Source organism: Takifugu rubripes, chromosome 15, assembly GCF_901000725.2.
Source record: "Takifugu rubripes chromosome 15, fTakRub1.2, whole genome shotgun sequence".
NCBI classification, from domain to species: Eukaryota; Metazoa; Chordata; class Actinopteri; order Tetraodontiformes; family Tetraodontidae; genus Takifugu; species Takifugu rubripes.
This window is the reverse complement of record NC_042299.1, coordinates 8,571,342-8,593,854: the sequence shown is the minus strand read 5'-3', so window position 1 is coordinate 8,593,854 and position 22,513 is coordinate 8,571,342. Positions and strand designations below refer to the sequence as shown.

Genomic DNA, 22,513 nt, shown 5'->3' with positions numbered 1-22,513 from the left:
AGCCATGCATCATGTACGACGCCTCGGTGCTGCTCCGCCTCTGCTTCACAGGGAAGCTCCAGCTGTTCCTCCGTGTACGCCGCTTCCGTAGCGCGCCGCAGCAGCGCAGCAGCGCGGCCGCCAGCAGCAGGAGCCGCAGCACCTTCCTGTCCCGAGGCTCCTCAACAGAACCTGAGCCGGTGCCGCCCACACAACAGAGGTGAACGTGACAGGAAGTGACAGAGTGACTTTAGTCAGTTCATTTAAGGAATAACGTCACTTTTACCTATGATCATCAGACCAGGAGATGAAACCCCGCCCCCCCGTCTTCCAGGCAGATAAATGGGAGCGAGTCAGACTGAATGAGGTTTTCCTTCCACACCAGCAACCCAATTACCATGACCAAGATAAACTACCCCCCCCCCCATCGCTTTCTTGAGAGACTCAGCCATTGTTGTGGTTCTGCTCTTCTGCCCCGGAGGGGGGTAAGAGGAAGTCAAGAAGTCAGGCTGTAAAACACTCTTCTCCTCAGCAGCGCGACACGGAGGCAGCGAGGACGAGAGTGGAGCTGCTTAAAGAAGAAGAAGAAACCTGACATTTCCATTCAGCCACTTGATTAGCATTTTCCTCTCAGTATCTGAAAACGGAGAAATGTCACGGCCGTGCCTGCAGGCCACGGGGCTCGCCGCCGTCTGATGAGTCCTTCTTGTTTTGGTGACAATCTTGAGGGCACGGACCAAAGCAGCTCTGATTTATTCATCTTAGCCGCCTGCTACCAACTCCATGATTAATGGCTCGTTCTACTTCTCCCGTCTCCACACAAGGCTGGAAAATCGTGGCGAACACGCAGGGGGTGCTTTTATTTCCACTATAACCGGGCCAAAAGTATCGAGTAAGGTGAAACCGTTGGCTCATTAGGTTGATGATCAACCAGAAGTGTCCTAATATCTTCAGCAGCATTGACCAGAAGTTTGTGAAATGGTTCAAAAGACACGGAAAATGATCCACGGGAACCTTAAAGTTCAAGTTAGGGGATGTGGAGGGCTGTGGGTGGTTGAAAATGTCCTTTTTTGCATTTTCATGCCATCAAATGAAGAACAATGATGGAGGATTCCTGACTGTGCCACACACAAACACACACACACACACACACACACACATACACACACACACACACACACCACTCCCCCCTGTTCCCAGTCCATCAAGAGCATTCAGAGAACCCTTCGTTGTCTCAACAGAACCATCCAACTGTAGCGCGCCGCCTCCACAGGGAGGTTCAAATTTCCTGCTTGGTGCCAAGAGGACCTGGATTTAATGAGTTATCCGGGTCTGAGATCAACATGATCACGTAGACGATTCCACGGCCAAGCTGACCTGCAGCTAACGGCTCCAAGCCTCCTCATCGGAAATCCTCCCCTGGAAACAGCGGCAGCAAACTGCACCGCTGCGACTAAAAGAGCAAAACTGTGGTCTTCCGCTCACGGCACAACCGCTGATAAACAATCAGGCTCGCTAGCCACTGGACGCTAACCCCCCCTTGGCAGGGTTACAGCAGCTCGCTGTACTAATATGCCCCCTGCTCAAGGTTAAACTGACCTGGAGGCTCGTTGTGGGCTGCCGGGCGCTCGGCCACACAACGTTAGCAAAACACCAGGTTGGCTAAATGAAGCGGTCCATCTCTGCTGAGCGCCGCCGCGCGCCCGGTCCTGCTGACAGAGATCGTTCCAGCAGAGGGTCACAGGCCGCTTCAACCACCATCACGAAGGCCTCAGTAGATGGCTCCCAAGAATCGGCCTGATTGGTGCCATCATCTTGTAGAGGCTGCTGATGCCGTCAAACGTCTTGACACAATCATCTCCTGAGGCTCCTGAGGCTCCCTGCACACCTCCTTTACCTGTCTGACCCTCGCAAGCATTAATCGATCAACCAATTCATCCACCAGCAGTGGGATGGTTGCATGAATGGGGGAGCGTTTGAGGCCAGGCTCACCCCACAGACAGATGGAGCATCAGCAACCTTCTCTGCAATGCAGCCATTTTTTTCCCTGGATTTAAACGTCTCCTTCCTGCTGTGAACGCTGGAATCCAGAGGCTGTGCTGGCACTTCTGTCTGCCAACCACCGCAGGCGGCGCCTCCATCAGTCAGGAGAGTCGGCTTGTTCCGCTTCTTCTGCGTTGCGGGAGAGACTCGTGTCGTACCTGCTGCCCGTGTTTGTGCGATCGTGGAGCCATTAAGCCCTGCATGCTGCCTTACAGGCACCTGGAATATTTGTCAGCGTGATTTAGCGTTCTCCTTTGCCTGCTTTCCATTAGCTGTGATCAAACTTTAGCGTGACGTTCCCAAGAGCCGCTGGTGACAGACAGACTGACAGACAGTTTTCCTGGAAACCTGAAAAGGCCAGCTCCATTTACACCACTCTTAATCTGTCAGTCAGACGCGGGCCCGCATTCAGGTTTGACATCAGCGTTTAAACGTTATGCTAGTCGCCATTTCATTGTGAAGGAAAACGGCTCGAGTCTGAAACCTCAACAAAGGACGCAGTCACGGTTATTCCACAGCATCCCGTGAGGTTTGACGAGTCTGGCGGGAGACAGCGCGGGCGAGATGAAGCGTGAACACATTCAGCCTAAAAAGAAAAAAACAGCTCAGCTTCAGGGGGTGGGTGTGTTTAACCGGCTGTTAGCATAAGCGCTCCCATTATGCTCCACTAAAATGAGACACTTCTGTCAGAACCGGCAGCATCGGTGTGTTCGGCGTACAGCTGCAGAAGAATCACCTCCGCTATCAATGAGGGGATCGACTGACCGGGAAAATACATCTTAGCGCCGCTAACTAGCAACCAGCCGCAGCAGAAACAGGCTCTACAAACACTTAAAGCTCTGATACTTTGTTTTATACAAAAACAAACGTCTGCTAATTTGCCGGATTTTGTCGCCATCTGGTTTGAGAGGACATTATTAGCAAAATAATCGCCGCCAGTCAGTTCGCAGTCTGGATATTTGAGAGTTTAACGGCAGATTAGCCTGATGGGGAAGTGATATTTTGTTTCTGTTGTTTTCTGAGCATGAGAACAGAGAAAGTCTCCCATGATGCAACGCAAATAATAATTTACATTTTGCTCCCATTATCACGCAAGAGCATGTGGTGGAACACTCAAACACTCATGTAATTAATGAGTGAATGTGTTCCGGGGCGTGCACAGAGCAGGCTAAAGAGACGCAAACTATCCCAGAAGCTCTCGGGGGGTTTCCTACCATGAGAGGAGCCTTCAAACCCAAACATCCTCTGTACTTAAGTAGCAGCAGAAACAACATCTGCATGGTACATCACCCCCCCCCCCCCCCCCCCAGCAGCAGCAGAATCAGCAGCAGCAGTTTCATTGGGTAATGCATCCCATCAATCCCTGTCAGAAGCAAATGTAGCGTAATACATTTTGTATTGGATGTGGTCACTCCATTAGCCCCTTTAGCTTTACATAAAGCCGCCACGCTTTGATCTGCAGTGATGCCTTCAGGCACACTTGCATGATTGAGCGCTGCACCGCCGGTCCTGGAGCAGAGTCCGACAACGCCCACGAAATGGCCGCGCTAAACACGGAATATTCCAAATAACACAGACGGAAGGGCGCTGACGCTTAAAGGGTTGATGGACTCTTCCACCGAAGAGCCAGAAGGTACCACAGGTCCTCCTCACGCGAGTCAAATACAGAGTCCTCCTGACTGAGACCTCCGTCTCTGCTGCGGCCTTTGTCGTCATAAATGTGGAGGACTCGCGGCGCTCCGGGGCCACGCTAACGCAAAAGCAAGTTGTCCGAGTGGGCGTGGCCGAGCAGATCCATCTCGTGTTGAACCTGTGGTTGCAGGCCAGACGACTACACGCTCCGCTCTTATCTTTTGGCTCCATTACCTTCTCTGAACGCGCTCTTTGTCGGCCAGCGTGGCTTTGACTCGTTGCGCTATTGTTGCTACGCCATGAAGCCTAATGAATGTGTCTCTCTGACAATGAGGCACCTTCTGCATATTTGGTCTTCTCAGTTTAACGATAACAGCTTCTGCCATTCACAGGCAGACCTGCACCACCAGGACCCCCCCCCCCCCCCCATTGTCCTCAGCTGTCAGAGAACACGCGTTCTTCGCCCCATTTCAACAATGTCGAAGATGATCCAAATCACCACCAAGACAAGAACACACACGACCGCGTCCTTTATGGGCCTTTGTAAACGTCCAGGAAGAGAATGAGGAGAAAATCTTCTTTCGGCAGATTACACCGACGTTTGCCAACATGCTGCGGGAGCTTCTTTGTTCCCTGAGCTCATTCAGATTCTGGAAACTTTCACATCTGCAGGTTATTGTTCTGCTGGAATGCGAAGAAAGAGCGGAAATAAAGCACTTTAAACACAACCGTCTGCGGTTCCCACCACCGTTCGCCAGGACTGCAGCCGCGTTCTCCGCCTCGCCGTCGGTCGGGGGGCCTTGGCCAGGCCCGCGCTGTGACAATCCCACCCTCCCGACCCGCGGCGGCGGCGCTAACCTGATTCGGTTAAGTTCGTTTTGATGGTGCTGAGGTGCTTGGTTACCACGTGGGGGTGAAGAAGGGAGCGGACGCTTGTTGTCACGATGTGCATGAGTTTAAACCAGCTCGGGGTCGCCTCCGTCCGCACGTGATGGCGTCCGTGGTTGAAACCTTCCTGATTTTACCGCCGTAGCATCGAGTCGACGCCGCTCAGCCCACTTAGTTTGGCACATGATGGAAATATTTTGGATTGATTTGATCTGAGATCAGAGAACCCCCAAAGCACGAGAGTTTGGTAAAGTTCAATCTGACGTCGGGGGGGGGGGGGTCGCACCGCCACCCACCCCATCAACATCCTAATCGTTTACGCGCCAGGTGAACAGCAGTCGCACGGTAACGATAAAGCTCGCAGCCGGCGGGCCTCGGCGGTCCGGAGGTCCTTGACCGCGGTCCCTCTCCTGTTGCTTCACCAGATAAATTGTTGCTCTCAGTCATTTCACACAGCAACACGAGGGCAGTCGGAAACATCCTGGAGGAACCTTTGACCCTAGTCAACAGCTGGTAACTCCGATCGGCCGCAGACGAGAGTTTAACCCTTCGCTGAGGCATCGATACCACAGAAAACAATTCAAAACGCACGAACAGACAAAAATCTGCCCCAAACCGTTTTTTTTTTCTTTCCACTTTAAGACTGACCGGTGCACTCGGGTAGCACCGCAGTAATAGTGTAAAAATGTACTCGGATACAAATGTACTCCACCATCCCATTAACAGTAAAGGGGTGCGTTTGTTCCTGTCCCAGTAAAACCAGTCCTGGCTATTATCTGTCACAATAGAATAAAGCGGCGCTGCTGCTGCTGCGGTGTTGTCAGTGAAAACATGGTCACCCTGAGGGTTGAATCCACCTCCAGGGGAAGGTTCTCCGGGGATCTTCTCAGAGAACGCTCCCGTTGCCTGGGAGCTTCTCCTGCTGTGGCCTCTAACCCTGAACCGCTCGGTTCTGTCAGGAAGGGTCCAGTCTGATCCGCTGATGATGTCAGCGCTACTAACATCTGAGCTGACCCTCACCCACACTCTTGACCCCTGACCTCTCAGTCATCCTCGTTTTCATAAACATCTGATGGATTTGAACAGGAACTCCTGTTTCATCTACAAAGAGCTTCGCCCACATTTGTTTCAGGACTCTTTCAGTCTTTTCTCAACGAGCTTTGGAGTCTCGCCAGACCTCCCAATCGGGCGCAGCAGCATCACAGCTGAACCAGACGAAGCTGAAGGGCTAACGCGGACGCAGAGCCGCGGCTCCGGAACATCAAAGCGGAGCAGCTCCAGTGAGCTGCGCTTTGTTAGCGAGTGTCTGTTTCTGTGAACACAAAGGTCAGAAAATGACGCGGCAAGTAAACAAAGAGGCCCCCTGCTGTGACCTCGGCTCACAATTGGAAATGAAGGCTTGCTGTCGACGGCCAAAGGAGAGAAAACACATTAGATTAAAGAAGAACTGATGGATCAACGGTGCGGTCGAGACTCCATCGTGAGTCTGGTACGATCGGCACACTGCTAGCTGCTAGCTTTGCTTCTCTGGACACAAAAACCCCAGGCTCAAGCACGTTACGACAAATATTTGCATCCAGCATCAGGAAACTCTCCAGATTGACACCTCCCCAGCGCCTCAGACGGCTCCTCTTTGGGAAAGTCAATATGGAAAATCAACATTTCCAACACGTCTGTTGAACGTTTGAGTTTTCCGTCGACGGAAACACGTCGAGCTTTCCCGAGCGTTCACATGTGGCATCAAAGCAAGGCTGCTTTGATCCAAAGCCTGGGGGAGACGTTCACAGCTGACAACTTCGGCCGGGGCGACTCGTCGCGCAACAGGGGCAAAAGCCGAAAAACTGTCCTGCAGCTGCCACCATCTGGACCTTTGAATGACATCATCACACTGTCAGACTGGTTTGGCTTTGAATGATCATCAAGGTCAAGCAGCAGATCACATCTTCAGCCTTCACGTAGCAAACCGCTATTAGCTTCACAGACGTCTCGTGGACACGGTAGCAAAGGTCGTCCTGCTGAGACCTTTTCTGGATTCACCGAGTCCCAAGAAGGGGCTCAAATAATCTGACTCCTTTACAGAAAAGCGGCAGGAACCAGTCACGTCTTATTTAACGGTGTTTCTAACACAGAGAAGCTTTCTTGCCGTTTGTGTGTGTGAGATTTCCCACGAACAAGTGCAGAATGGCCCCTTTTCTCCCAAATGCCGGCGCAGCGGTTTGGAAAATCCATTGACCCAGGAGTTCGCCGCCGCTGGCTGCGGCGTCCAGGATCCAGACATCCCCAGTGCTCAGGCTTAAACAAAGAGCCGCCGCGACAGCTGCAACTGGGGCATGAGAAACAACGCGCGAGTCCTGACCTTCGTCCCCGAGCATTTATCCTGCCTCCACCGCGTGGAGACTCGGCCATGTGCTAACGGGCTTCGCACGTTCTCGGATCTGCGGGTCACCACCAGCTCCCTCGGGCCACCGTCGAACCCCGATGACAACGGCGGCAGATGGAAGGTGAGCGGACCAAAACCAGCCGATTATCGAAGTGAAGAAAAACAGTACAGACACGAGGAAGAGCGGGTGTGGACCAAAATAGACCCCAGAATATGAAACACGCAGAACCGCATTCAGAACACGACGACACGCTTTAACCTGAGCAGCCCTGATAAGGAACTGCTGTTCAACCATGAATGATTACATATTAAAACACCATCAGACCGGCACCAGCAGGTCGTCCAATCTGAGCAGAAAGCTTTGAAAATGATCAGATATCAGACGTTCTTCGCAGATGTTCTCGGCTCTGATGAAATTCTGCTCGTTACAGCTGCTCGTTTCTGCTTCGCCCTCCAGAACGGAGCTGTCGGCTTCGCTGTCTGCCGGAAGATTTTTAGGGCACTTCGCAGCGTTCAATCACAGAAACAGGCGGGATCCTGTGAGGAACACCTGAACCGTCTCCGGAGGTGTGTTGAGCCGTGGTGGAGGATGAGCATCGGGATTAGTCAGGAAACGGTATCAAGAAAAGGGAAAAGCTTTGATTCACGCTTCCCCCTGACCCTGTTTCAGCGGGTCGCACGGCCCCCGCATCTGCCACCGTCACCGCTGGATGGACACGTGCGTCTGAGACGGCGTCTCTGACGACTGAACCGGGCTGGACGGTCCTTCTGCCCCTCTATGAATCAGTCGGCATCAGCCAGCAGAAGCACCGCCAACGTCCTTCCCTCCACCATGAAATCCAAACCCCTCGTTCGTTTCACGCCATTTATGAGTCTGGGATTTTTCCGCAGCCCCACAGCTGATGGAAGAGCAGAACTCCATTAGCAGGCAACAGGCGATAATAAGGACCGGGCAGCCGCACACCTCCGTCTATTTAAACCGATTACAGCCAATTGTGGGGCGCAATCCCTTCATATGTGCTAAAGAACAGAGATTCCGGGTGGCGGTGTCAAAGATCTGACTGAGGGGACGCTGGGAGAAGCGGCGATGGCCTCCGTGCGATGGCAGATGAAAAACAGGATTAACTTCCATCATCCCGCGCTTCTCTCAGCAGACCGAGAGTCGAAACAGCAACCAACAAGCAGATTTCAGCCCATTAAAAATGCATTCTGGGGAACAACAGAGCATCAGCGTGCACGCGCGCGAGCGCGGCGCACGAGTGCTGCTTCAGAGCCGCGATCCTGCAGGAGCCCGCAAATGATCTGTTTGCTCCGCTGCATCAGTCGGGAGCTCTGCTGTACATCCATCCTCCAACACCCCCGAGAGCCCCGACCATTAGCAAGGAAAGCCAGCGCGCCACCACAGAGGAAGACGAGCGCGCTCTTCACCGACAAAAGAATCTGCCGACACGTTCAATCTGAAAGCTGGAACAAAGGGAAGAAAACGGGCCTCGCACCTACACATCCACATTCGTGTGGTCAGTCGTCGTCAACGGCAACAAACCCAATGGAATAGTTGAATAGTTTGACTGCGAGGACAGCCCAAGCCTGTGGGGGGCGCTGTGGCAGAGCACGAGTTTTAGCATCCAAAAATAGTTAATTGAATCTAAATGAGGCTTATTGAAAAACTCTTGATTAACAGGGTTCAACTAAAATAACCTACAGTTTATGATCCATCCTAATCATGTTCAGATTAAACTAATCCTAAATTAGAAATCACGAACACTTCCTGCTTTTGAGCTAATGCTACCTGCTAATCAGCGGCTTCATACTAAAATGTCGGAGAGTTCATTCATGTACGTTGACGCGTGTCCGGACTGGCTTAACTTCCAGGAATTTCAGCCGTGTCCAAGTTCCGTATAAAGAGCTCAAATCCGACGCCCCCCGCTGGCCTTTTTCCCCTCATTCCACTTCAATGGGCCGAGGCTGGAACACGTTGCATAAGAGTCCAACTGGACAAATTAATCCGTTCCTGTTTTTGAGGCTGCCATCACAGCCATTAATCCAGCTGCCTGCTGCTGCGCTCTGCTTCAATAAGCACGCCGCCATCACGCCGCTCTGTGCTTCCTGATCGCAGCTGCTTATCAGCCCCCCCCCCCCCCCCCTCCTCCTCCGCCGTGAGGCTGTTTTTTTGTGTTTATATATTGTCCGGTAAGGTCCAATCTATGCCTGGAATCATCTGCCATTCAGGCCGCTGTGTGCTCCACCTTGACCTTTGACCTCTTGGTTCCTTCCACTGGGACCAACGAAGCAGCTCAAACAGCCGCTTCAATGTTGTGTTTTTCTTTTTCTCGTCAGAACAGAAACCGAAAAAAAAGAACGATGGAGATTAATCTGAATTGTAGCAGCTCAAGACGGAACTATTTTGGTTTGACCAATTATTGATGGACCCATTTTTGGTCACTGGTACTGATCCAGTTCTGATCCGGTGGTGCTGTGGTACACGCAGCTTGGTTTTCTATTCATTCACTTTGCTATTTTAATTATTTACACGAATGACTAAAAACTATGGATGAAGCCTCGGCCGCTGCGGAGCAAACAGTTCTCCTCAGCCCTCGTGATGCTGCGTGCACACACGCGCGCGCACGTGCACGCTGGCGGAGAATCGCAGCTCCTCCCCCTCCTCTCCCGGTGATGGACGGATTCAGACGTTCAGCTGGAAGCTCTGCGTTGGCGCTCTCCCACAGACTTCTGGATGCAGAGCGGCGTTATGTAACCGCGGCGGTTTGCTGCCTTCTCTTAACGCTCAGAAAGTCTGATCCCCGCCTCCTGCTGTGGGAGCAGCCTGCAGCTCCGCCGCCCGTAAGAAGAGAAGAGACATCCCATCATTTCCTGACGCCGTCCTAAACAATGGGGTGCATTTCCTCTATCTAAACATGTGCAGCTAGCATCGCCAGTAAAAGCCTCAGTGTGGAAAGAAAATCGGCATTCGTCCACGTCTGTGGGAGTGTGTGTGTGTTCTGGTACTCGCTACATATCAAGTACCAAAATACTCATTCTACTAGCAAAGTGAGGACATCGTGTTATGACATCATGATCGGCCGTGACCACGGCGACCAGAACACCAGACTTTAATCTGATTAATTCAGTGAGAGGAGAAGGCTGACAGTGATGCCGACAGGCTGTGATTAAGGTGCTTTATTAGAAAAAGGGACGGGAGGAGACCTGGAGCCCGAGGACCATTACGACCACGTCCCTCCATCGTGGTTCCTGTATGGACACCTGGAAGTCTTTTAATTGTCCTCATATCAGCCTAAAGTGGAATATTGGTTCCATCGATCGGCTCAAACTCACAACAGCGGCGACATTTCCTCCCGTATTTTCACTTCACAGCAGTCCCCCCCCCCCCCCCCTTCTGTCAGGACCGAGCCGAACGAGCGTGTGGCAGAAGGCTAATATCTCCACGCTAATGCACCCCTTCATGTCGGAGCTGCACCCCAGCGGCAGCGCCGGCTGTGAAAATGTATGGATTTCCTTTGCAAGTGGAAATGGGAAAACTCATGTGAAAGAAAGGGAGCGGGAAGAGAGGAGCCGGCTGACTGTAGCGAGACGGCGGGCCCCTGAAAGAGGTCTTGGCTCTTTACAGATTAGAAGATGAGCCCGTCCCCTCAGGGTCGCCCTGGAAAACCTTTCATCCTGCCGGCGTTTTCCATCCCGGAGCAGCGGAGCCTCAATCTCTGGTCTCCAGCAGCTCTGTGCAGTCAATCTCTAATTACAGTTTTGGGCTGAAGTAGCAGAAGTCATAATTACGCCAGCTCGTATTATGCAAATGAATCGACGGATTCCAAAGAATTAATTAGTTCTTGTCCCAAGTTTGATTAGCAAATGAGAGTTTGGGGCTTTTATTTAGATTCGCCATTTGTGTTTTCTTTGATGTTGGGCTAAGAGAAAACAAAAGGTGACAGAGATGAAAAGCAGAAAACCTTCAAAAGATGAGCTGAGGCGGAACCGGACCGGCGCTTCATCCAGGACCGACTCGGGATCAGATCACTGAGGCACGCCTGAACCATCAGGGCCGCATGAAAAAGCTTAAAGGCGACATAAACAGTCGGGTGTTTACACTGTTCTAGTGGTGTGAGCTGGGAGCCATGATGGAGGGATGATATTAGAGATGATGAAGAGATAATGGAGGGATGATGGAGGAATATTAGAGATGAACAGATGATGGAGGGATGATGGAGGAATATTAGAGATGAACAGATGATGGAGGGATGATGGAAAGATGTAGGAATGATAGAGAAGAAATAATGGAGGAATATATTAGAGATGATGAAGAGATAATGGAGGGATGATATTCTACATGGTGGTGGGAAGATGGAGAGATGCATTAGAGATGAAGAAATAATGGAGGAATGATGTTATAGATGGAGAGTTGATGCTAGAGATGTTGGAGGAACGATGGAGGTGATAGAGGGATGATATTGGAGATGATGGAGGGATGATATTGAGATGACGGATGAATAAATCCTTTCTTTTTTCATCCTTGTGATTGTGTGTTTATCCAGTTGTGTGTTTCACTGCTCCTGTTGTGAACGTGTCACTGGGAAACCTCACTGGGTGACTGTTGCTGGGTGGTTCGGCCTCGCCCTCCTCCAGAACCAAGCGGTTCTGGTCCCGGCTCAGGCAAACAGGGACTGAGAGTCCGGTCCAGGCCCCCACGCTTCCCCTGCTGCCCGTCTTCATTATTGCCTGATCACAACTGCGGCCCAATCAGCACTTTAACGGGTCCTGCTTTAGGATTCAAAGGACAAAGTCGGCGCCGGGCGTCGGCAAGAACACGGGCGGTAAAACACCGGCGAAGCCTGTCAACACACCGAGGCTGCCTGCAGGCGGCACCGGGATGAATCCGAGATGAAACCAGGACCGGGAGCCTCAACAGGAGGCAGAGCATCAGAACCAATCAGAACCAAGCTGTATAGTCGATGAAGACGCCTGACGGTTGTGTTTGCTCATCCTGTTGCTAAGATACAGGTCAGATTGAAATGGAAACTGGATTCTGGATGCGGTGACCATCTCCGCTCACCCAAACAGCAACGCGCGTCTTTCCCTCGCCGCTCTTCACCCTCGCCAACATTCGTCCTCGCTGTGGCGCCACCTTCCTCAAGAGACGGAGGGTGGACGTCCATTAGCGTGACGCTGCTCGCCGTCATCCAGAGGCGATTTAGGCGGCGATTGGAAGACGTTATCTCAATCATGTCATTTTAGTAGGTCAGGTCTTCATGCGAGGAGGAGAGAAGGTGGCAGACATCCATCACCAGGACCTTCCTGCTCTCGCGACCTTCTCTGGCCACGCCCACATCACCACAGTGGGTTGGACACAGCTGACACGTTTACACACACACACACACACACACACACACACACGCCTCCGCTTTGAGGACATTTATGCCTTTTATGGCGTGGGGCTGGCGTGCGTATTATATTATATTGTATCGTAATTTAATGGACTCGGCCAAGGTGATCTAACAGAATCGAATACCATCAGGACCTGCCCCCCCATCCCCCCTCCACCATGCCGAGGATATCAAACACAGTTGACATTAAGGCTATCAGAGCCCCAGCTAACAGATTTCTGACACCTTTACAGTTCTGTATCAGACGCTCGGCCGCGGGTCAAACAGGGAGCCGGTGAAGCGGCGCTCCTTTCTGAGATTACGGGTTGGTCGGCTCGAGGACCTCGATCGATGTGCCCTCTCGGGAAAAGATTGACCATGCATTGATCCAGAGCTAACGGGAGATGCACCAGACTGATAACAGCGTAGCAGCTAGCGGCGTGAATCCAGCAGCACAACAGCCAAAGTGGCGTTTATGTGCTCATCAAAACAGTCATTAGCCGCTGTTGAGCCAAATTACGGCCTCGGGAAAACAGAAGGAAACACCGAGACGTCCGCCAGGTTTGGACCTCCCGCTGAGGACGGGAACTGGGAGAAGCGGCACGCGTCAATATTCTGAACTCCAAGAAGCACATTTAATGAGCTGCACATGACATTTAGAGAAGCTAACTTGAGTCACGTGCTTCAGCTCGTCTTCATCGCTCGCTCGTTCAATAAGTGAAGTGAAGCTCTTTAACGACGACGGGAGTCCTGCACAAAACAGCTGATTAAACCAACTGGGAAAGGTCAGCGAGGTCCTCCCTGGTCCGCCGACAACAAACATCTCAGTCCCATTTAATGCTCACGGTTAGCTACTTTGCTCGTAAGAACATTTAAATTGAATCTGAATCCAACAGAAACGACAGCAGATCTTATCAATACATAATAACAGATGGATTCACTCGGCGGCGACGGCGTTTGATCAATAATCAAACGCCGGGCTTTCATCCGAGGCGGCGCGAAACGATGTTATTCAATTTTAACTCCCTCTGAATGAAGCAGGCGCTGGAGAGCGGATGCGAGCTCATTGGCTCCATCACATTCGTTTGTTTTCCTCTCCGACGTTCGCAGACACTTTTTTATTCCAAGGTCAGACGTTCAGTTCAGCATCTCCAGCGACAGTAACTTCAAACACCGGGAAGTTTCTGTCTGACAAACAACAGGGTCTCTGATGATCACAGCCGGTCAGGGTCAAGGTCACCCCCCCCATGAGTCCTCAGGGTAGAGGGCAGCAATAGGGGAGAGATTAGGATGGAGCCACGCCCACAGAAATGAGGTAAACGGCGCCGAAACCCACCTCGATCTGATTGGGTGAATCTGGTATTGAAGGGGGGGGCGTTAAGATCCCAAACAAGCACAAATAAATCCATCACTAACTGCGCAGCAACGATACTCCAGTTCAAACAGATCTTTCAATTCTGTTAAAACAGTTCAGAGCGCGAACAAACATCAGACCAGAGGTGACGAATAATTCATGAGGGTGCAGGCGAACGGCAGCGCCGCTGATTTGCCAGGATCCTCCGACACGAAGCCCCATTTCATTCACTTTTCCCCTCAGCTCGCTGCCCAAACTCAGCCGCCTGTTGCGCCACCAAATATTGATCCCCCCCCCCCCACCCCACTTCAGCTAGTGGCTTTTATTCGAAATGCATTTAAACCCTGCTAATCCCTGCTAAAGTGGAGTTTCCTTGGGAATAAACGGAACAACTCTGCAGTGACACGATGAGGAAAACATTGAGACGCCACATTTGAGGCATCCAGAAGCTTTTGAAGGGACGGGAGGACGCGGGAGCAGAGAGGGACGTCCCTCCTGGGGCAGGTGAGGGAGGGGTGGATGGGACATGTTCCTACTGAACTGACCCAACTCACATTCCTAAACGTTAGCGTGACAGAAGAGGCCGGAGGACACGCCCTCTTCTATTTTAGCTCCGACGCCCCCCCACCCCCTGTCATCTTTAGCACATTAGCGTGACAAAACAGACGGAAGATTGAAGCGGCGCCATCTGTGGATGACAGAGGAGGCGGAGAATTGATTCTGACTGTCTGACATTCTCCATCGCGCCACGCTCCACGTTCATTACTCCCAGTTTGCGCGAGCACCAAACATTTGACCAAACGGCAACGGAAAAGAGCCCGATTCAATCATTCGCTGCTGTAAATAGGTCCCATCAGCTGTCCGCGGCACAAAGATCACGCCTCAAACCAGTGCAGCTGAATGAAGCAGTGAGGGAGGAGACGCGTGTCCTCGTGTCTGGATGTCAGCGCGACGTCCTCCAGCCCTGCTCGGACTTGAAGCTCCTTAATATTGGTCGGATCAGTAAAAAAATGCCGACTCCCGCAGCCAGCGATCCTCATTTAAATGGATTTATCCTGCAGGATTTGCAATGTGGAAAAATTCTTTTGGACAGAGCTCTGGAAATCTTCCTCCCTCAGAATGGACTGAATGGTGCACCGGCCCTCTGAAAGAGTCCAGGAAGACAGGACAATCCTGCTCCAGTATGACACCAGGACCTGTGGTGGAGCATCGATGGAGATCTGGTGGATTCTGACCCCACAAAGATCTGCAGGTTGCCTCTGAACTCTATCTGCTGTCTCCTGAACTTAATCCACTCACAACTGAGGAAAGGTGCCTTCACCCAACGTGATGGAAACCGTTAGCATACCATTACCAGTACCATTCCGGGTCCTGGACCTCCAGATCTTGTAGAATCACACCTCCTCTGTGGGATTGGATTTGGACGACGAATGCAACATTTGGATGTGTCTCATGGTGCACATGTGCTTTTTTAAGCAGCCTTTTAACTGATGAATTAGTGAAAACGGGGAAACTGTTTGCATATCAAGTGGCCCTAAAACGACATTATGTCATCTGTCGTGGGAGTAGCTATTGTTGCTAACGCTAAACAATAACACAGAGTGTGGACATGGCCTCTAGGCAGGCATGTTTGAACACTGTAGAGGCACTAAAAAGGCTGAAGCCGTTAACGAAAAGGTTGGCCAAAAAGAAACCTCAGAAGGTCGTTGTCTGTGATGCTACAGGTGACATGATGCTACTGCAGACTAGCTGCTGGGACTGAGGAACCTTGATGTGGTGTGCCAGGTCACCTCTTCCATCAACACGCTGACTGCCTGCTAGACTCTGAGCTAAAGAAGTGTATTAATTTCTGGATTAACTGCCCCTTCAGCCATTTTCATCTCCAGCAGAGGAGGTTTTAATCTGACAGCTGAGGAGCTCCGACGCTCCTCAAAGCCGCAGGAGAAGCATCTGGGTTCAGACATTCCTGCCTTCCGCTCCTATTTTCAGCCCTGACACGTGTTTCCTTCAGCCTTTCAGGCAACTTTCAGAAAGCTGGAAATAAACAGGCGCTCGGCTCCGTTCCACAACATCTTAGCTCATTTAAAGGTGGATCCATCAGCCAGGCTGAAGGTGTGTCACAGGAGCCCGCCCCAGCACCTCCATCAGTCTATTCCTGCCTTCATCATGGACCGATCCTCTCACAGGTTAGATAGAGATGTCCCACATTTAGGAGAACGTCCTCTACCTCCACCTCACAGATGTGGCTTCAAACCCACCTTACCTCTTCATTTATTCAACTGTTAAATAAAAGAGGGAAGTCGCTGTGGGAGGATTCAGCTCACACCTCTGGAACAGCAGGTGGCAACACTATACTTCTACTTTCTGACCAACTGTAGCAGGTTGGGTTTTTTCCCTCTGAAAACCACCTCCATAACATGAGGTTCTCTTGTTCTCCATTAGAGAACCTCTAACTTCGGGGACCTTCTTTGTTCTCCATCCGGTTCTCGCGGAGCCGCCCTGAGCAGACGCTTCCACAGTTCTTCTGGGTTCTCCTCAAAAGGTCTGTGATGAAAGTCAAAGCCAGTTCAAGAGGATGACGATTTCTATTGGAACGGCTCCTTCCAAATATTCGTGAATGTTGCTGCTCTAATCTTCAAACGCGCACACACACACACCCTCTCTCTCTGTTTATTTCTCTTTATGTCTCTCTCTCCCTCTTTCTCTCTCTCACTCTGTCTGGTGTCAGATCAGAGGCTAATGCTAGCAGGAAGCGGTGTGTCCTACTTGCTGCATTCTCGTTGTTTGATCACATTCCAGGAGCTCCACAAACCAAACATACCTATTTTCAGCCTTCTGAGTGAGTGTGACAGACAGACAGACAGACAGACAGACAGACAGACAGACACTTGTTACCTCTGGATCCGGAGGCAGGGGTTACGCCATCAAATAAAACTCTTTCCATTCAGAATTATCATCATCATCATCATCATAAACAGCAGCTGAGGGACCGACAGGAAGTGACAGAGCATCTTCATGAAGGGACGCCACCACCTGGCAACCCATCTGCTCCCACTCTGCGTCCACGGACGCTCAGGGGGACAACGGCTCAACGTCACCATGAGAGCTGTCCCCTGAAGCTAAATTTCTGATGGATTTTACACACGTTTCCAAAAAAGATGCTTCTCTCCCTCCCTCCCTTTCAACTCTCCCCCACTTTCCGCATTTCTTTATCTTCCTCTCCCTCTACTTCCCCCCAGTGGTTTCTTTCGCAATATATGTCCGGAGTTTTAAACTGGTTGATCTTTGGTGTCTGATCAGTCTCACCGCTTCATTTGCCTGTTTTTCAGGCATCTTCACGGTGACCAGCAGAGCGACATGCTAATGCTACGTCCTGACGAGCGCTAATGTGAGGAGGGCTCTACATTCCCAACACACGGCAGCAAGAGGGAAGATTGTTACTTGAAATATCAGTGAGGACAGAGTCGGGACACAGAGGCTCACAGGACGCGTTTGTCTTCGGCGGCCCCGTGGGTCTCATCAGAAACAAATTATAAGCCGGAGAGTTCTGCGGAACCGAAGGTGAACTCTGATCAGTCCGAGCGCAGCAAATGCCGCCCTGCATTATACTTTCTGCTGATTACAGTGGAACACCGGCCGGATTGTTTATCTGCTTGAAAGCACAAATGAAATGCAATGATTCCATATTCATTCATCGCATCTCTGAATGCAGGCAAAAAGGGTCCAATTACAGCGAGCGGATCGCTGCTCCGCGGCAGCAGAGCCGGATAACAAAGGTCTCAAACTGGGAGGAAAAGAGCAATCAGCAGCCATTTGTTTCCCGTGGTAGAATGGGAAAGACCCCCCGCTGTGACCAACAACGGCTGACTGACTACAGATCAGCACTCACGCGTCCATCACGTCTCCACGTTTCCTTATTAGGCTCCAGTAAACACACATTAGTAGAAGTGTGTATCACGCTTTAATGTTGGAAGATCTGTTGATTCTCCCAAGCGGAAACGACCCTGGAGGAGGAATCAATCGCTAATCACCGACCAATAAAACACCAGCAGGAGCCACGCAGAGGCTAACTGGACTGAGCTAGCGTGAGCACCCCCCTGTGGTCGGTGTTTGCTTGCGTCACGCGCTGGAGGCTCTGGACAGACGGATGCGCATCAGGAACGTCTCGGACGTCTCTGTCATCACAATAAAAGCCTGCACTGTGTCGAATGCTGGTCCAGACCCTTTCAGAAGACTTCTGCTAAGTCAAACCCCTGTTCAGGTGAGTTCTGGAGTCTGGAATGGAAGTTCCTGCTGGACCCCCTGCTGCTAAAGTCAGTGGGAGACTTTAGGGCTGCTGCAATCTCTCTAAGCTTGAGCTGAGCTCATGAAATGAAATTAGGGATTTGAAGTGTCGGTGCACAGACGGAACCTTTGTCCAGTTTCACTATTGTGCTTAATTGAATCTGAATCCAGCTGCTGTTTCTAAGACCTTCTGACCCCGACATTGTGAGACACTGGACAACACGCGGACTGAAGCACAAAACACTTTTGTGGTGGCTCAATTTCACACTGGGAGCACTGGCCCGATGGGTTCTGCGTCTGGACTGGACAGAAAAAGCTTAACTCTGCGCGTCCTGATTCCTCTCATCCAAGAGGACGGCAGAGACACGGACCCATCCCAGGACGAGGTGGACGCCCATTCAGCGAAATCCCGGTCGTGTCCCGACCGAGCATCGGTCCAATACCTCCAGCAGAATCCAGAATGAGGGGCGTCTAAGGTGGACGATGCATCACGTGATTGTGTTCAATAAAGATTCATGAATCAGAGTTGGACTGGGGTGGACCCCCCCTCACACACACACACACACACACACACACACACACACACTCCATCCACAAGAAAAGAGTGAAAGTATCAGGATCACAGCCAGATTCACAACAACAGAAACTTGAGTCCTCAGCCACTGGCACCAACAGCAGATGGCAACCACCCCGCCCCCTTCGAAGCCCCCCCCCCCCGAGACCTGAAAACGGGAGCGTGCTGACTTGACACCCAATCGGTGGAGGGCACACTAACAAGTAGGCCACAGACCTTCTGTCTCTCCTTGATTACACTAAGTGCACAGAGCCCAGATGTGACCCACAGCAGTCATCCATCGGTCTACAACTGCCCCCCCTCCAGGAACAAAGCCATTGTTCTTCATTACAGCAGGAGGAATGACGGGGGTACGAAGGAGAACAAGTCCGTCTTCGCACCTGTTTTCCATCAGCAGGGTTCCCACCTGCTGACACTGAACCAAAGGAAGCGTGTGCACGATTCCGCTCCATCCCATAATGCTTTGCGCCCTAACCCGCAGCTGCCTGAAGGCAACGATCACAGCCGTAAAGAGGCAATTTTCACAAAGAACAGAACCAACGTGCCCACTTCATTATTTTCTCTGACGGGACAGAGAAGCCAATAAAAGAGCTTTCAGATCATCGGGGAGCCTGCAGCCAAAACCCAAACCGAGACTGGAGCTTCTTCAGCGCCGGTCCGGATGACAACGCGCATGTAGAGCGTTTAAAGATCTGAACCCTTCAGTTCCTCCTCCTGTTGTTAAAGCGACTCTTCGGGCTGCCTGAGAACAGCTTCACATCTTCCCGGCCTCCAAATGAACGTGTGAGGGCTCCAATGAGAGCTCGCCGTTCAGAGGAAGCAGGGTGAGCAGAGAACCTGGGCACCTGCAGGAGGACCAGTGCTCCCAGCAGGTCTGGGCGGACTTCTCACGTGACTCAAAGACCGTTCCGGAGCGCTGATTTTCCCCGCAGAGAAGACCGACCCGGTTTCTCCTGCTGGGATTGGGACAGGAATCTGAACATCCAGGAGCACGGGGAGATTGGACCTCTGCTCAGTTTCAGAAGAGAGGAGACTCCTCCAGACTCACTGGAAAGATGGAACTGGTGACACTCTCACCATCACAACACTGGCGTGCATTTATTTTTACAACCCCCCCCCCCCCCCCCCCCCCCCCCCCCTCCCACGCACCCCCTCCCCCCTCCAGGATTGAGTAAGATGTGCAGGGGCTCCAGTGCGGGAGGTAAATAATTGATCAGCTTTGTGCTGCGCGTTCCGAGCTTTGTTTAAAAAAGACTGGAGCCATTTCAACGAAGGACGGCAGCTGAACCCCGGATCAGCCCGTCCATTTTACACCAACCGCCTGCCGGAGTGGATTTATTCCGACGGGATAATCCACCGCCTGACATCATTGTCACGTTAAAAGAGCCGAGTCAGCAGGGGGAGAAGAAGAAGAAAAAGCTCTTTAGGTGCAGATTCACTTTGAGTTTGTGCCCTCATCAGATTTGAACAGAAGAAGGCAGAGAAAGGTGTGACAGACGTGTCGGGTTAGAGGCATTTAAGAAAATCAGATAGTTCTGAGATCCCCTAAGATCACTTTGTCCAACTCTGCAGAAGAACTGACATCAGCAGCGGCGCAGACGTGGAAAAATTCATTTTCTGCATCTCTGGGCTCAACCGCAGCCCCAACACGCCAGACTGCACATCCGTGCAGGAGCAGCTCAAGCTGCTCGGCTCCCGGGCAGCAGCACCAGCGCTGACAGCCCGTCTGCAGGTCCGGGATCAGCGGAACCACTCGCTCAGCGTGACAACCAGCACCCGTTCGGCTCAAACATGGATCACCGTCTGCGGCACGATGGTCTCCAGTTCTGCACCATCCTCCAGAAACGTCGGGTTAAACAGCTGCTGGTCCCCCAGTGCAGCTGGACCGAACTCACCGGGGCCACATGCAACGTTCAGGGAAACCCGGAGAGTTTGGAATTCAGTTTCTGCCGCAGGGAGACGCGACAGAAGTACAACCGAGCCCACAACTACCGCTTCAAACAGGTCGGCTGGGTGCGTGCGTGCGGGGAAAACCACGCAATTTAATTTGAAGGTTCCGAGTTGAAGCCGGTTCTAACGCAGAACTGAGTCAGCTGGCGTGACTCGGTACCACAGCCCGCACAAACCAGCCGTTTCCGTCCCGCGTTTCAACTTTATCACAGTTGCGGCGTCGAGTTGCTCAACAACATCGCACATCCACAACCCGCACGCTTCGGCGCGCACGATCCCGGATTCTGAAAACCCGCCGCACGACAAAGGCGCGACAACGTCCGCGGAGGCGTGCACGGAGGCTCGCGGGCCGAGTGGAGCCCCTTACCTTTGTGGAGAGCCGCCGGAAACACGAAGAAAAAGAGAAAGGAGGCGAGAGCTCCGCTGCCAGCGTTCGCCATGTTGGACACCTGCTTCAGAATGGCAGCAGCAGCAGCAGCTTCACCTCCGACTGCGACGGGACTCCAGTCAGGAGGGGAGGGGGAGAGTAGAGGGGAGATGGGAGGGGGAGGGAGGACCCTCATCCACTGCCTGCACGCTCACGTGTCATGCACGGCTCAAGCAAGCTCTAAAACCAACGGTTCTTTGGTTCACCAGCTTAGCCATCTGTAACACCAGTAGCGCACGCAGAGGTCCGCTCTGCCCCCCCCCCCAGTATGCGTCAGACAAAGTGCCCAGTTTACAGCAGACAGGAGGTCAGAGGGGTTCAGATTTGACACCAGAAGGTCTCCTATCAGGGGCTCCTCTGAAGTTCCCTCAGCCTCGCGGTGCCCTGTAGGTGGTGCTGCAGCAGCTATTTACAAGTTAAACAGTAAATACAACGTTTGGGAGAAGAAGAAGCCTCTTTTTTAGTCTTTGGACGAGAGGAATGAGTGTAATCACTGAGTTGGGAAGCTGAACCGGCGCTAGGAGCTCTGGAAGGGGTCGGTGCCTTGCTCAAGGGCGCCTCGGCAGCGCTCCAGAAATGAGCTTTTCCCACCTTTCATTCATAAAGCTTTCTGAATCACTTCCACGCTCCAACATGGAAGGATGTGGGAAAGTTAGAATCCCGCGTCAGTGGGGATCCACTGATCCCTACAGCCTGTGCAGGACCGACACGCGCTGAAGATCCCCCTGCTAATACCTTCATTTGCTGCAGCCACCGCGCCGCAACAAGGCCCCTGAGACTCACTGATGTTAGTCTGCTGCTAAATACCGTTTAGAGCTGTTGAGTCAAATCAAAAACAGTCCCAGCAGCCGCCAGAGTCGCTAAAGATGCCGACGTGACGCGGCGTCTCAAGCAGCACCGCAAACAACAAACAGATGCTAAATTCAATGACACATCTTTAGCGAGATGGGCTGATGAATCTGTGTTTCTGGAGCAGAGCGTCCAGCCGGAGATGTTCTCCATGTCTGCTCTGAATCAGGCTCCGCCCACTGCAGAGGAGCTCATTTAACACCCGTTTACCACCAATCAATCACAGTGATTACGGCTGATCCAGGTCTTTAAGCCTGCTCCCACATTTATTCCATTCATGCAGGATGATTCATGGGAAAAAAATGATTTCAGGCCAACTTTGTCTTCCTGTTTCAGAATCACGCAGATCGATGTTTTCACCCACATTTGCTGATTCTGTTTTCTTCAGTTTCTCTATCAGCACCACTGGTTCAGACCTTCAGATTTCATTGGAAGCAGCTGAATTAGTGATGAGCAAATGCTGGTGCACCACTTCCTCTTCCTCCTCCTCCTCCTCCTCCTCCTCCTCCTCCTCCTCTTGACCTGCTGACCTGTGATCAGATGATCAGTTCTCCCTCTGACGCCCTCTGATGGTTCCTCATGTGGTGGATCATCTGAGAAGCTTCCAGCAGTTGAGTCTGATCTCTGTGACCCATCGCACGGTTGCATCTGTTGCCGAGTGAGAAGGCGAGGCGGTTCAGGTCCACCTGTTCTGTGCTCAAACCTTCAGCCCGCAGGAGAGCTGTGGGGTTTCACTGCTCATCATTCAAGACCCTGACCTGGAAACACAGTTATTGATCTA

The 22,513-nt window shown here is 51.9% G+C and overlaps 1 protein-coding gene across 4 annotated transcripts in view; it reads right to left on the bottom strand.

Annotated features, from left to right (window-relative positions):
• The window catches only part of cadm1a (cell adhesion molecule 1a), an 82,506-nt gene extending 61,526 nt beyond the window's left edge, over window positions 1-20,980 (bottom strand). Inside the window, exon 1 of one of the 4 annotated variants that reach the window (XM_029848007.1) lies at window positions 20,824-20,980. In XM_029848007.1, coding sequence (XP_029703867.1) covers window positions 20,824-20,896 — 73 coding nt within the window. In that variant the 5' untranslated portion in view covers window positions 20,897-20,980. The remainder of the gene's footprint in view (window positions 1-20,823) is intronic. The other 3 variants (XM_029848008.1, XM_011611311.2, XM_029848009.1) reach the window with 3 other exon arrangements.
• Window positions 20,981-22,513: the final 1,533 nt, after the last annotated feature.